The sequence below is a fragment of the Carcharodon carcharias genome, chromosome 20, assembly GCF_017639515.1.
Source record: "Carcharodon carcharias isolate sCarCar2 chromosome 20, sCarCar2.pri, whole genome shotgun sequence".
Lineage (NCBI taxonomy): Eukaryota > Metazoa > Chordata > Chondrichthyes > Lamniformes > Lamnidae > Carcharodon > Carcharodon carcharias.
In genome coordinates, this window is record NC_054486.1 from 35,820,858 (window position 1) to 35,834,438 (window position 13,581).

The following is a 13,581-nucleotide window of genomic DNA, read 5'->3' on the forward strand; positions in this document are numbered from 1 at the left end:
GGGAATGGCAAACTTCACTGGGGTAAGAACGGATCTGGTCTAAAAATTGGAACCAAAGACTGGCAGGCAAAATTATAACTGAATAATGGGCTGCGTTTAAAGAGGAGTTAGATTGGGTACAGTCAAGTTACATTCCCTCAAGGGGGAAAGGTCGAGTAAAGAAACCCATAGCTTACTCAATGACAAAAGAGGTAGAGTAAGATGAAGCAGAAAAAGGATGTATATGACATCAGCTGGATAATACAAATGAGAACCAGGCTCAACATGGAAGGTTCAGAGGGAATTGGGAAAAAAACAAATAAGAGAAGCAAAGATAGAGTATGAGAAGAGATTGGCAGTTAACAAAAAGGGAATTGAAAAGTCTCCTATTAACATGTAAATAGTAAAATCATTGTAAAAAGAGGAATGAGGCTGATTAGGGACCCAGAGGGAATTTATGTATGGATGCAGGGGCATGGCTGAGGCACTAACTGAGTCCTTTGCAAGAAGATGCTACCCAAGTCACGGTGAAACAAACAGGTGGTACTTGAAATATTTGATGGGTTAAAAGTTGATATAGTAGAAGTATTAAGCTGGCTGTACGTAAAGTCAATAATTCACCAGGACCAGATGAGATGCACCCAAGGATACTGAGGGAAGTAAGGGTGGAAATTGCAGAGGCACTGACCATAATTTTCCAAGTCTATTGAGATATAGGGGTGGTGCCAAAGGGCTGGAGAATTGCCAATGTTACATCCTTGTTCAAGAAATGGGTAGAAGGATAAGCCCAGCAAATATAGGCCAGTCAGTTTAACCTCGGTGATGGGAAAGATTCTAGAAACGATAATTCAGCACAAAACTAACAGTCAGTGGGCAAATATGAGTGACTTGAATAAAGTTTGCACAAATTTGTTAAAAGCAAATCATGTTTAACCAACTTGCTTGAGTTTTTTTGAGGTAGAGAGGGTAGATGAAGGTAATAAAATTGATGTGGTGTACATGGACTCCCAAAAGGCAATTGATACACTGCCGCACTACAGACTTGTGAGCAAAGTTAGAGCTTGTGGAATAAAATGGACAGTAGCAACATGGATCCAGATTTGGTCGAGTGACGGAACAGAGAGCAATGGTTCAAAAACAAAAACACCTGGAAAAACTCAGCAGGTCTGACGGCATCTGTGGAAAGGAATACAGTCAACGTTTCAAGTCCGTATGACTTTTCATCAAAACTAAGAAATATAGAAATGAGGTGCAATATAAGCTGGTTGAGGGGGCGTGGGACAGGTAGAGCTGGATAGAGGGCCAGTGAGAGGTGGAGGCAAAGAAGAGATTGCCAAAGATGTCATAGACAAAAGGACAAAGGGGTGTTGATGGTGGTGATATTAGCTGAGGAATATGCTAATGATGATATTAAGGGTGGAAAACAGGACAAGCAAGTGACAGATAGCGCTAGTGGGGGTGGGGTGGGGGCAAGGGATTGAAACAGGCTAAAAGCTAGAGATAAAACAATGGATGGAAATACATTTAAAAATAATGGAAATAGGTGGGAAAAGAAAAATATATGTTAAAAAAATATATAAATTATTGGAAAAAGGGGGATCTGAAAGGGGGTGGGGATGGAGGAGTCTGAACCTTTTTATTAATGACATTTCAAGAACAAGCCTTCAAAAATAAAACTAGCCCTGTCACACTTAGCAGTCCATTAAAGAGGAAACCAAATTACAATCAACGCGTTACTTGAGAGGAGGAAAGCACATGATGATTATGCAATCACAAAGACAGAAATTAATGTTTTATTGTAAGCTTTTAATATACTGTGCAACTTTGATCTCTTTTGTTAATTTTTTGATCTTTTGAAAATATTTGCTTCATGCACCTAATTGTTGATCAAAATTGTGCAACAAAACAAATTTAATTTAGTTGAGTCACTGTGCATTAGAGCCAAGTGGAAAAGCAATGGTACCCACTGGTACCATTTTGCAACATTTTCGGGTAAAATATTTATTTTTTAGAAAACACGAAAGGATTTGACGGAATTCTCCTAATGTTTCAACAGGCAAATCACCGATCTCTCATAAACAAATGCATGCTTGTTTGACCTCTATTCACCAAGTGGTCGGTAACTCTACATTTGAACTTCTGTCTACAAAGGATAGACAATGACACTGCCTGGGAGAGTCTCGCAAAACACAAGGAGCATTGTGTGAAGTTTTACTGTGATATTCTGAGTAGAGTTTTTAGATTGAAACAGCAGACTGACATGGCATGAACAGGGGGACCTATCAATCTTTCAATGCTGCTCCAGTCACAGTCCCCATACACATTATCCAGAACATGGCAGAAACTTTTGTTCACTAGTAAAGTATTGAAAATGTTTTAAATTTCAATACCTGATCAAGTCTTTTTTAATGGTAATTAAGCTGTTCTTAAATTCTGATTTGTCTATTTTCACTTCACTACTTATGAGTGTGCTGCAAATTGGAATAACAGCTTATTCTGCAATTGAAATATCTGCTTATCCCACCAATGGAATATCTGCTTGTCCTGTTGAAACGTAACATGAAATGTTGGCTGGTGGCAGCAATATCTGTGAGGGATAGGCCAAATTATAATCTTTAGGTGGCAAATAAATGCTATGATGATGAACTTCCATTTCTTCTGCTCGCATCCTAAATAGTACCTTGTCCTGTTTGTCTATTGCCCATGCTTGTTGACCTGCATTGACTAATTCTGAGCCAAGTTTTCAAGTCACTCAATGGCTTTGCCCCCTTCCCAATCTCTGTGTTCTCCTCTAACCCTACAACCCACTGAGATATCTGCTATTTCAATTGTGACATCTTGAGCATCCCCGATTTTAATCACACCACCGTTGATGACTGCGCCACAATTGCTAAAACCCTAAGCTCTGGAATTCCCTCCCTAAACCTCTGTCATTCTATCTCTCTTTTCTCCTTTAAGAGATTCCTTAAAACCTACTTCTTTGACCAAGATCTTCTGGTCTTTTGGTCTTCTGTCCTAATATCTCCTTATGTGATTCGGTGTCAATTTTTGTTTGAAGTACCTTGGGATAGTTTACTATATTAAACATGGCATATAAGTACAAGTTGGTGTTTTAAATTCCATTGGTCAGTGTTGCAAAAATAAAGTCAGTTTTTCAAACATTGATGGAAATTTGAATTGAATGTTGGATTTTGTCATTCCAAATAGTTCACCATAGAGAGCCTCAAAAAGCTGTTTTTTTTAAAAGGTTGAGGGCATGGGGCAATTAGACTTTGCACTGCATTGGTCATCCCTTCAAGAGACTAATGTCTGTACCTGATTTGTAAAACTGTAATTGCAAAAATTAGACTGGAGTTACTAGTTAAACATCTCATACCATGCAAAGTAGACAATTTGTTTTTGAATTAATCCAAACACAAGTAAAGAATTAATTATCACAATATTTGTAGGCTGTTTTTCTTTTTGGTGCAGGATAATTGCTGTTGTTCAGTGGTGGATTAGCTGGGCTCCAGAATTTGATGAAACACTGCACATGTTTGTTTCATATTTCTCTTAGTAATTTTCATAAAAATAGAAAAACTAATTCATTCCGTTTTTCTTAAATTTTTTTCAGCCTCGAGTAGTAGCAGGCTTCAGAGGCACAGTGCGCTATGCATCAATCAATGCACATAAAAACCGGGTACGTAAAAATGCCTTGTTGAAATCCATGCAGAACATCAACTCAACAACACCATGGTGAAGTACAGATATTTTTTACCTTTTAACTCCCTCTCCCTCTGTGGTAAGACTGCAGCTAATGGCAGCTTTCCCTGTTCAATACCATCTATCCTAATTGGGGTGCCCAACTCTGAGGGAAATAAATAAGGAACACCTTTCTGTGGGGAAGGAGGGGGGTTTGGTGCTGACGGCTTTGTGGGTGATGGGGTGGGGATGACGAGACGTGAGCAGCATGCCTGGAACCCTCCTCATGGCAGTCTCACCTCACCTATGAAATGCAATTCTTTTATCCATGTTTGGACCATGGCTGTAATATGTTCTGGAGCCATAACCCTGGCAGAATGCAAACTGAGCATTGATGAGCGGGTTGTGGCTAAATAACTGCCACTTTACTGTTGATGACACTTTCCGTCACTTTGCTAATGTATGAGAGGATATTGATGAAGCAGTAATTGGCTGAACTGGATTTGTCTTGCTTTTTAAGGACAGGATGAACTGAGTAATTTTCCACATCATTGGATAATTGCTAGTTTTGTAGCTGTACTGGAGCAGGCTATGGGTACACAGCTACTTTGAGTGCACAAGCATTCAAGATGTTTCTGGATTTTGCTGTTTTCTGATATTAGGCAGAGTGAATCAAATTGGCAAGACTGGCATCTGTGATGCTTGGGACCACAGGAAGAGGCTAAGATGGATTATCATCTTAGCACTTCTGACTGAAGATAGGTGCAAATCCTTCAGCAGGGTTGTGCAGGGTTCCACCGTCATTGAGGATGAAGATGTTCAGAGAGCCATTGCTGGCCTCCTGTTGGCTGCTTAATTGTCCACCACCGTTCATGACTGAAGTGGCAGGACTGCAGATCTTTTAATTTGTTTTGTTGGTTGTGTGTCCTTTGCATGTTGCTTCTGCTGTTTAGCATGCATGTGTTGGAGGTACAACTTGTGCTGCACCTGGTAAGCTCTCCTACACTCCTTTTTGAACCAGAGTTGATCCTGTGGCTTGATGGTAATTGTAGAGTGAGAGGTATACCAGGCCATGAGGTTACAGATTGAAGTGGAATACAATTCTGCTGCTGCTGATGACCCACAGTGCCTCATGGGTGTCCAGCTTTGAGCTGCTAGATCTGTTCTGAATCTATCCCATTTGGCACAGTGGTAGTGCCTCACAACATGATGGAGATGTCAGTATGAAGATGGCAATTTGTCCTCACAAGGATTATATGGTGGTCATACTTACCAATTTTGTCATGGACAGATGCATCTGCAATTGGTAGATTAATGAAGGTGAGGTCAAATAGGTTTTCTTTCTTTCACCAAATATCACTGGTCCAGTCAAACAGATATGTCTTGCAGGCCTCGGTCAGCTAGGTCAGCAGTGCTGCAGAGCCACTCTTGGTGGCTCCACTCAGTGTTTCTTCCAAGTTTTGTTCAACATGGAGGAGCACTGATTTTGAGGGAGGACAATCAGTAATTAGGAGACTTCCTTGGCCGTGTTTGACTTGATGCCATGAGATTTCATGGATTCATTGTTGAGGATTCCCACGATAACTCCCTCCTGACTGTATACCACTGTGCACCTTTGGCGGGTCTGTCTTAACGGTGGGACACAGCATACCCAGAAATACTGATAGAGGGCACATTGGCTGTAAGGTATGATTAGTTGAGTATGACTAAATCAGGCTGTTGCTTGATTAGTCTGTGGGACAGCTCTCCCAATTTTGGCACAAGTCTGCAGGAGGACTCCGCAGGGTTGACAGAACAGGGTATGCCTTTGTTATTTCCGGTGCCTAGGTCAATGCCAGGTGGCCTGTCAAGTTTTATTCTGCTTTTGACTTTTCTGTAGTGGTTTGATAAGACTGTGTGCTTTATCAGGCCATTTCAGCAGGCAATTGGAGTCAGCCACATTGCTGTGCATATTGAGTTCAGTTTCAGAGTGCTACGTTAAAAAAATTTCTACATGACAGGAGCAAATAAATGCAAATCATTATTGCTGATCACACAACTATCCTGCTCTGGATGGTGTGGAGATTGAATGTTGTTGGAATTGTAAGGGGAGGCGGTGGCATAGTGGTAATGTCACTGGACTAGTAATCCAGAGACCCAGGGAATTGCTCTGGGAACCCGGGTTCGAATCCCATCAGCAGGACAGTCCCAGCAGAGGTGGTGGCACAGTGGTATATAGTCAGGAGGGAGTTGCCTGGGAGTCCTCAACATCGACTCTGGACCCCATGAAGTCTCATGGCATCAGGTCAAACAGCAAAGAAACTTCCTACTGATTACAACATACTGCAACTGCCCATACCATACCCACCCCCCCCCCCCCGCCAAACCAACCCTCAGAAGATGAATCAGTGCTCCTCCATGTTGAATACCACTTGGAGGAAGTACCGAAGGTGGCAAGGGCACAGAATGTCCTCTGGGTAGGGGGACTTCAACAGCTGATGAGGGAGCCAACAAGAGGGAAACACCCCCCCCCCCACCTCCCACCTTAAACCAGCTTATATTTCACCCCTCTCCTATTTTTACTTAGTTCTGTTGAAGGGTCATAAGGATTCGAAACGTCAACTTTGTTCTTTTCCGCCAATGCTGCCAGACCTGCTGAGCTTTTCCAGGTATTTCTGTTTTTGAGAGGGAAAAACATACTTGACTTCATCCTCACCAACCTGGACATGCAGAGGTAAAGTCCTGTCTAAATGGGATAGTGTAAGCAGCATGCGATTGGAGGTCAGTGATCTCAGCTCCAGGACATCATTGCAGGAGTGTCATCAGCCCAATCATCTTCAGCTGCTTCATCAATAACCTTCCTTCCACCATAAGGTCAGAAAAGGGGATGTTCGCTGATGATTGCACAATGTTCAGCACCATTTGTGACTCCTCAGATGCTGAAGCAGTCCATGTCCAAATGCAGCAAGATCTGGACAATGTCCAGGCTTGGGCTGACAAGTGGCAAGTGACATTTGTGCCACACCAATTGCCAAGCAATTGTCATCTCCAAGAAGAGAGAATCTCACCATTGCCCCTTGACGTTCAATGGCATTACTATCGCTGAATCACCCACAATCAACATCCTGGGGGTGACCATTGACAAGAAACTGAACTGGATTGGCCATATAAATATATAAATACTGTGGCTACAACAGCACGTCAGAGATTCATCCATCCAGCAGCATTTTATATACACAGTCATAGTCAGCCACTGCAGATGCTTATGTATAGATGTAAGCAGTGTTATTTTACACAAGTTCCTGTACACAAGTTTCTATACAATTCTCATGGTGGCTTTTAATGTTCATAAAATCACCCTTTTTGGAACATTAAGAGCTCAATTGGATTCTTTCAGAAGTATCTAATGTTTAATGCAGGCACTTGTGCCACAGACACAGACCTCTGGCAACCTGACTGGTACCATTTAGTTACAATCTCCAGATGGTGGTGCTCCCAAGTAACTTTGTCCCCACGGTCAGTAGGCATCAGTCAGGAGTGTGACCGAACGTTGTCCACTTGCCTGGGTGAGTGTAGCTCCTACAACACTCAAGAAACTGGACACTGTCCAGGACAAAGTAGCCTGCTTGATTGGCACCCTACCCACAAACATTCACTCCCTCCGCCACTAGTGCACAGTGGCAGCAGTTTGTACCATCCACGAGATGCACAGCAGGAACACACTGACTTGGCAGACAACACCTTCCAAACCAGTGACAGCTACCACTTATAAGCTTGTCTAACCTTTTTGTGTGGGGGCCACATTTCAATTTTCTCACTCGGGCACCTGATGAGCAAATTTCAGAAAGAATTTCAAAAACAAAGCAAAGTATGAAAAGAAACAACGTGCTGAGCAAAAAAAACACGACAAATTGATCATTTAAAAAAAGCAATAAATAAAGACAACCACTAGCTTGTGAAAGGGTGAAAGTGTGTGTATCCAGCTCACTCGCAGTCTGAGTGCTCATTTACACATCCTCTCTCTCTATGAGAGTGCCTGTTGGTGTGTGGGGGTGAGGGTGAATGGGAACCCTGATCCTGGCAGTGAGCCAGACACACACATCACCTCCAACTTCAACCCCTATCTCTCACACATTCACCCCTCTCTCTCTCACACACACACACATGCTCATCCCTTCCTTTCACAAACAGGTGTGCGTGCGCGCGCGCGCACACACACACACACACACACACATGCTCACCCTTCTCTCACACATGCTCACCACTCTCTGACACACACACACTCACCCCTCTCTCTCTCACACACACACATCTCTCACACACACACACCTCTCTCGTACACACACATCTTCCACTCACACACATAACCCTCTCCCTCACACACAGACCACTCTTTCTCACACACACACACACATCTCACCCACAGATACATGCGCACACCTCACCCACAGATACACGCGCACACCTCACCCACAGATACACGCGCACATCTCACCCAAAGATACATGTGCACACCTCACCCACAGATACATGCGCACATATACACCACATACAGACCTCACCCACAGATACCCGCGCACACCTCATCCACAGGTACACGCACACACCTCGCCCACAGATACACGCACCCACAGCTACACGGACACACATCTCACCCACAGATACACACACACACACATACACTTCACCCACAGATACACACACACACACACATACCACACCCACAGATACACACACACACACACACACCTCATCCACAGATAAACACACACACACCCCTCACCCACAGATACACACACACCCCTCATCCACAGATACACACACACACCTCACCCACAGATACACACACACACACACACCCCTCACCCACACACACCTCACCCACAGATACACACACACACACACGCACACCTCACCCACAGACACACACACACACACACCTCACCCACAGATATACACACACACACACACACCCCTCACCCACAGATACACACACACAGACACACCTCACCCACAGATACACACACACACACACACACACACACATCTCACCCACAGATACACACACACACACACACACACACACACCTCACCCACAGACACACACACACCTCACCCACAGATACACGCACACACACACACACACCTCACGCACAGATACACACACACCTCACCCACAGATACACACACACACCTCACCCACAGATACACACACACACACACACCTCACCCACAGATACACACACACACCTCACCCACAGATACACACACACACACACATCTCACCCACAGATACACACACACACACACACACCTCACCCACAGATACACACACACACACCCCTCACCCACAGATACACACACACACACCTCACCCACAGATATATACACACACACAGATACACACATACACTTCACACACACGCACACACCTCTCCCACAGACACACACACACCTCACCCACAGATACACGCACACACACACACACCTCACCCACAGATACACGCACACACATACACACACCTCACCCACAGATACACACACACACACCTCACCCACAGATACACACACACATCCCTCACCCACAGACACATACACACACACCTCACCCACAGATACACACACACACACCTCACTCACAGATATATACACACACACAGATACACACATACACTTCACACACACGCACACACCTCCCACAGTTACACACACACACCTCACCCACATATACATGCGCACACACACCTCACCCACAGATACACACACACACTTCACCCACAGATACACACACACACTTCACCCACAGATACACATACACCTCACCCACAGATACACACACACACACACACACACAAACACCTCACCCACAGATACACACACACACACCTCACCCACAGACACACACACCTCACCCACAGACACACACACACATACACACACCTCACCCACAGATACACACACACACACACACCTCACCCACAGATACACGTACACACACACACCTCACCCACAGATCCATGCACACACACACCCCTCACCCACAGATACACACACACACACACACATCTCACCCACAGATACACACACACACACCCCTCACCCACAGATACACACACACACAGATACACACATACACTTCACACACACGCACACACCTCTCCCACAGTTACACACACACACCTCACCCACATATACATGCGCACACACACCTCACCCACAGATACACACACACCTCACCCACAGACACACACACACATACACACACCTCACCCACAGATACACGCACACACACACACACCTCACCCACAGATACACGCACACACACACACCTCACCCACAGATCTATGCACAGACACACCCCTCACCCACAGATACACACACACACACACACATCTCACCCACAGATACACACACACACACCCCTCACCCACAGATACACACACACACCTCACCCACAGATATATACACACACACAGATACACACATACACTTCACACACACGCACACACCTCTCCCACAGTTACACACACACACCTCACCCACATATACATGCGCACACACACCACCCACAGATACACACACACACACACACACCTCACCCACAGACACACACACACCTCACCCACAGGCACACACACATACCTCACCCACAGACACACACACACACACACCTCACCCACAGACACACACACACACACCTCACCCACAGATACACGCACACACACACACCTCACCCACAGATACACACACACACACACACACCTCACCCACAGATACACACACACACACCCCTCACCCACAGATACACACACACACACCTCACCCACAGATATATACACACACACAGATACACACATACACTTCACACACACGCACACACCTCTCCCACAGACACACACACACCTCACCCACAGATACACGCACACACACACACACCTCACCCACAGATACACGCACACACATACACACACCTCACCCACAGATACACACACACACACCTCACCCACAGATACACACACACATCCCTCACCCACAGACACATACACACACACCTCACCCACAGATACACACACACACACCTCATTCACAGATATATACACACACACAGATACACACATACACTTCACACACACGCACACACCTCCCACAGTTACACACACACACCTCACCCACATATACATGCGCACACACACCTCACCCACAGATACACACACACACTTCACCCACAGATACACACACACACTTCACCCACAGATACACATACACCTCACCCACAGATACACACACACACACACACAAACACCTCACCCACAGATACACACACACACACCTCACCCACAGACACACACACCTCACCCACAGACACACACACACATACACACACCTCACCCACAGATACACACACACACACACACCTCACCCACAGATACACGTACACACACACACCTCACCCACAGATCCATGCACACACACACCCCTCACCCACAGATACACACACACACACACACATCTCACCCACAGATACACACACACACACCCCTCACCCACAGATACACACACACACAGATACACACATACACTTCACACACACGCACACACCTCTCCCACAGTTACACACACACACCTCACCCACATATACATGCGCACACACACCTCACCCACAGATACACACACACCTCACCCACAGACACACACACACATACACACACCTCACCCACAGATACACGCACACACACACACACCTCACCCACAGATACACGCACACACACACACCTCACCCACAGATCTATGCACAGACACACCCCTCACCCACAGATACACACACACACACACACATCTCACCCACAGATACACACACACACACCCCTCACCCACAGATACACACACACACCTCACCCACAGATATATACACACACACAGATACACACATACACTTCACACACACGCACACACCTCTCCCACAGTTACACACACACACCTCACCCACATATACATGCGCACACACACCACCCACAGATACACACACACACACACACCTCACCCACAGACACACACACACCTCACCCACAGACACACACACATACCTCACCCACAGACACACACACACACACACCTCACCCACAGACACACACACACACACCTCACCCACAGATACACGCACACACACACACCTCACCCACAGATACACACACACACACACACACACACACACACACACATCTCACCCACAGATACACACACACACACACACATCTCACCCACAGATACACACACAAACACACACATCTCACCCACAGGTACACACACACACACCTCTCCCACAGATATATACACACACACAGATACACACATACACTTCACACACACGCACACACCTCTCCCACAGTTACACACACACACCTCACCCACATATACATGCGCACACACACACACCACCCACAGATACATACACACACCCCTCACACATGCGTACACACCTCACCCACAGATACTCGCACACACACACCATCCATAGATACATACACATACACGCACACACACAAATCTCTCACACCACACACACACCACACACGCACACACACCTCACCCACAAATACAAGCACACACACTCTTCACCCACAGATACGCACAGACACACACACAGATACGCACACACAAACACACCTCACCCATAAATACACACCCACGCACACCCCTCGCCCACAGATACATGCACACACACACATCTCACCCACAGATACACACACACACAAACACACACCTCTCCCACAGTTACACACACACCTCACACTACACAAACACATACACCCACCTAATCCACAGATACATACACACACCTCACACACAGATACACACACCTCCAACAGATACATATACACACACACACATACACACACACACCTCACCCACAGTTACACACACACACACACACCTCACCCACAGTTACTTACACACACACACACACCTCACCCACAGTTACACACACACACCTCACACACAGATACACACATACACACCTCAATCACACACACACAACCCACAGATACATACATACACACACAGATCCACACACCTCACCCACCGTTATACACACACACACACACGCATACACACACACACACCTGACCCACAGTTATACGCACACACACACCACCCACAGATACATACACACACAGACACACACACACACACCTCACTTACACACACACCTCACCCACAGATACATACACACACCACCAACAGATACACGCACAGATATGCATCTCGCCCACAGATACACACACATGTGCGCACACCTCACCCACAGATAAATGCACACACACATCACCCATAGATACATACACACACACACACACCTCACCCACAGTTATACACACACACCTCACCCACAGTTACTTACACACACACACACCTCACCCACAGTTACACACACACACACCTCGCCCACAGATATACGCACACACACACACATACACAGATACACACACACACCTTACACTACACAAACACACACACCCACCTAATCCACAGATACATACACACATCTCACACACAGATACACACACCTCCAACAGATACATACACACACACACCACCCACAGATACATGCACCTCACCCACAGATACACACACAGACACACATCTCGCCCACAGATACACACACACGTGCGCACACCTCACCCACAGATAAATGCACACACACACCACCCATAGATACACACACACACACACACTTCACCCACAGTTATACACACACACACACCTCATCCACAGTTACTTACACACACATGCACACCTCACCCACAGTTACTTACACACAGACGCGCACACACACACACCACCCACAGATACATACACGCACACCTCACGCACAGAGACACGCACACCTCACGCACAGAGACACGCACACCTCACGCACAGACACGCACACCTCACGCACAG

At 46.0% G+C, this 13,581-nt stretch overlaps 1 protein-coding gene across 1 annotated transcript in view; it reads left to right on the forward strand.

Moving 5' to 3' along the window:
- The window catches only part of LOC121292488 (tau-tubulin kinase 2-like), a 296,782-nt gene that overhangs the window by 185,277 nt on the left and 97,924 nt on the right, over positions 1-13,581 (forward strand). The window contains exon 7 of the mRNA XM_041214491.1: positions 3,593-3,658. Coding sequence (XP_041070425.1) covers positions 3,593-3,658 — 66 coding nt within the window. The remainder of the gene's footprint in view (positions 1-3,592; positions 3,659-13,581) is intronic.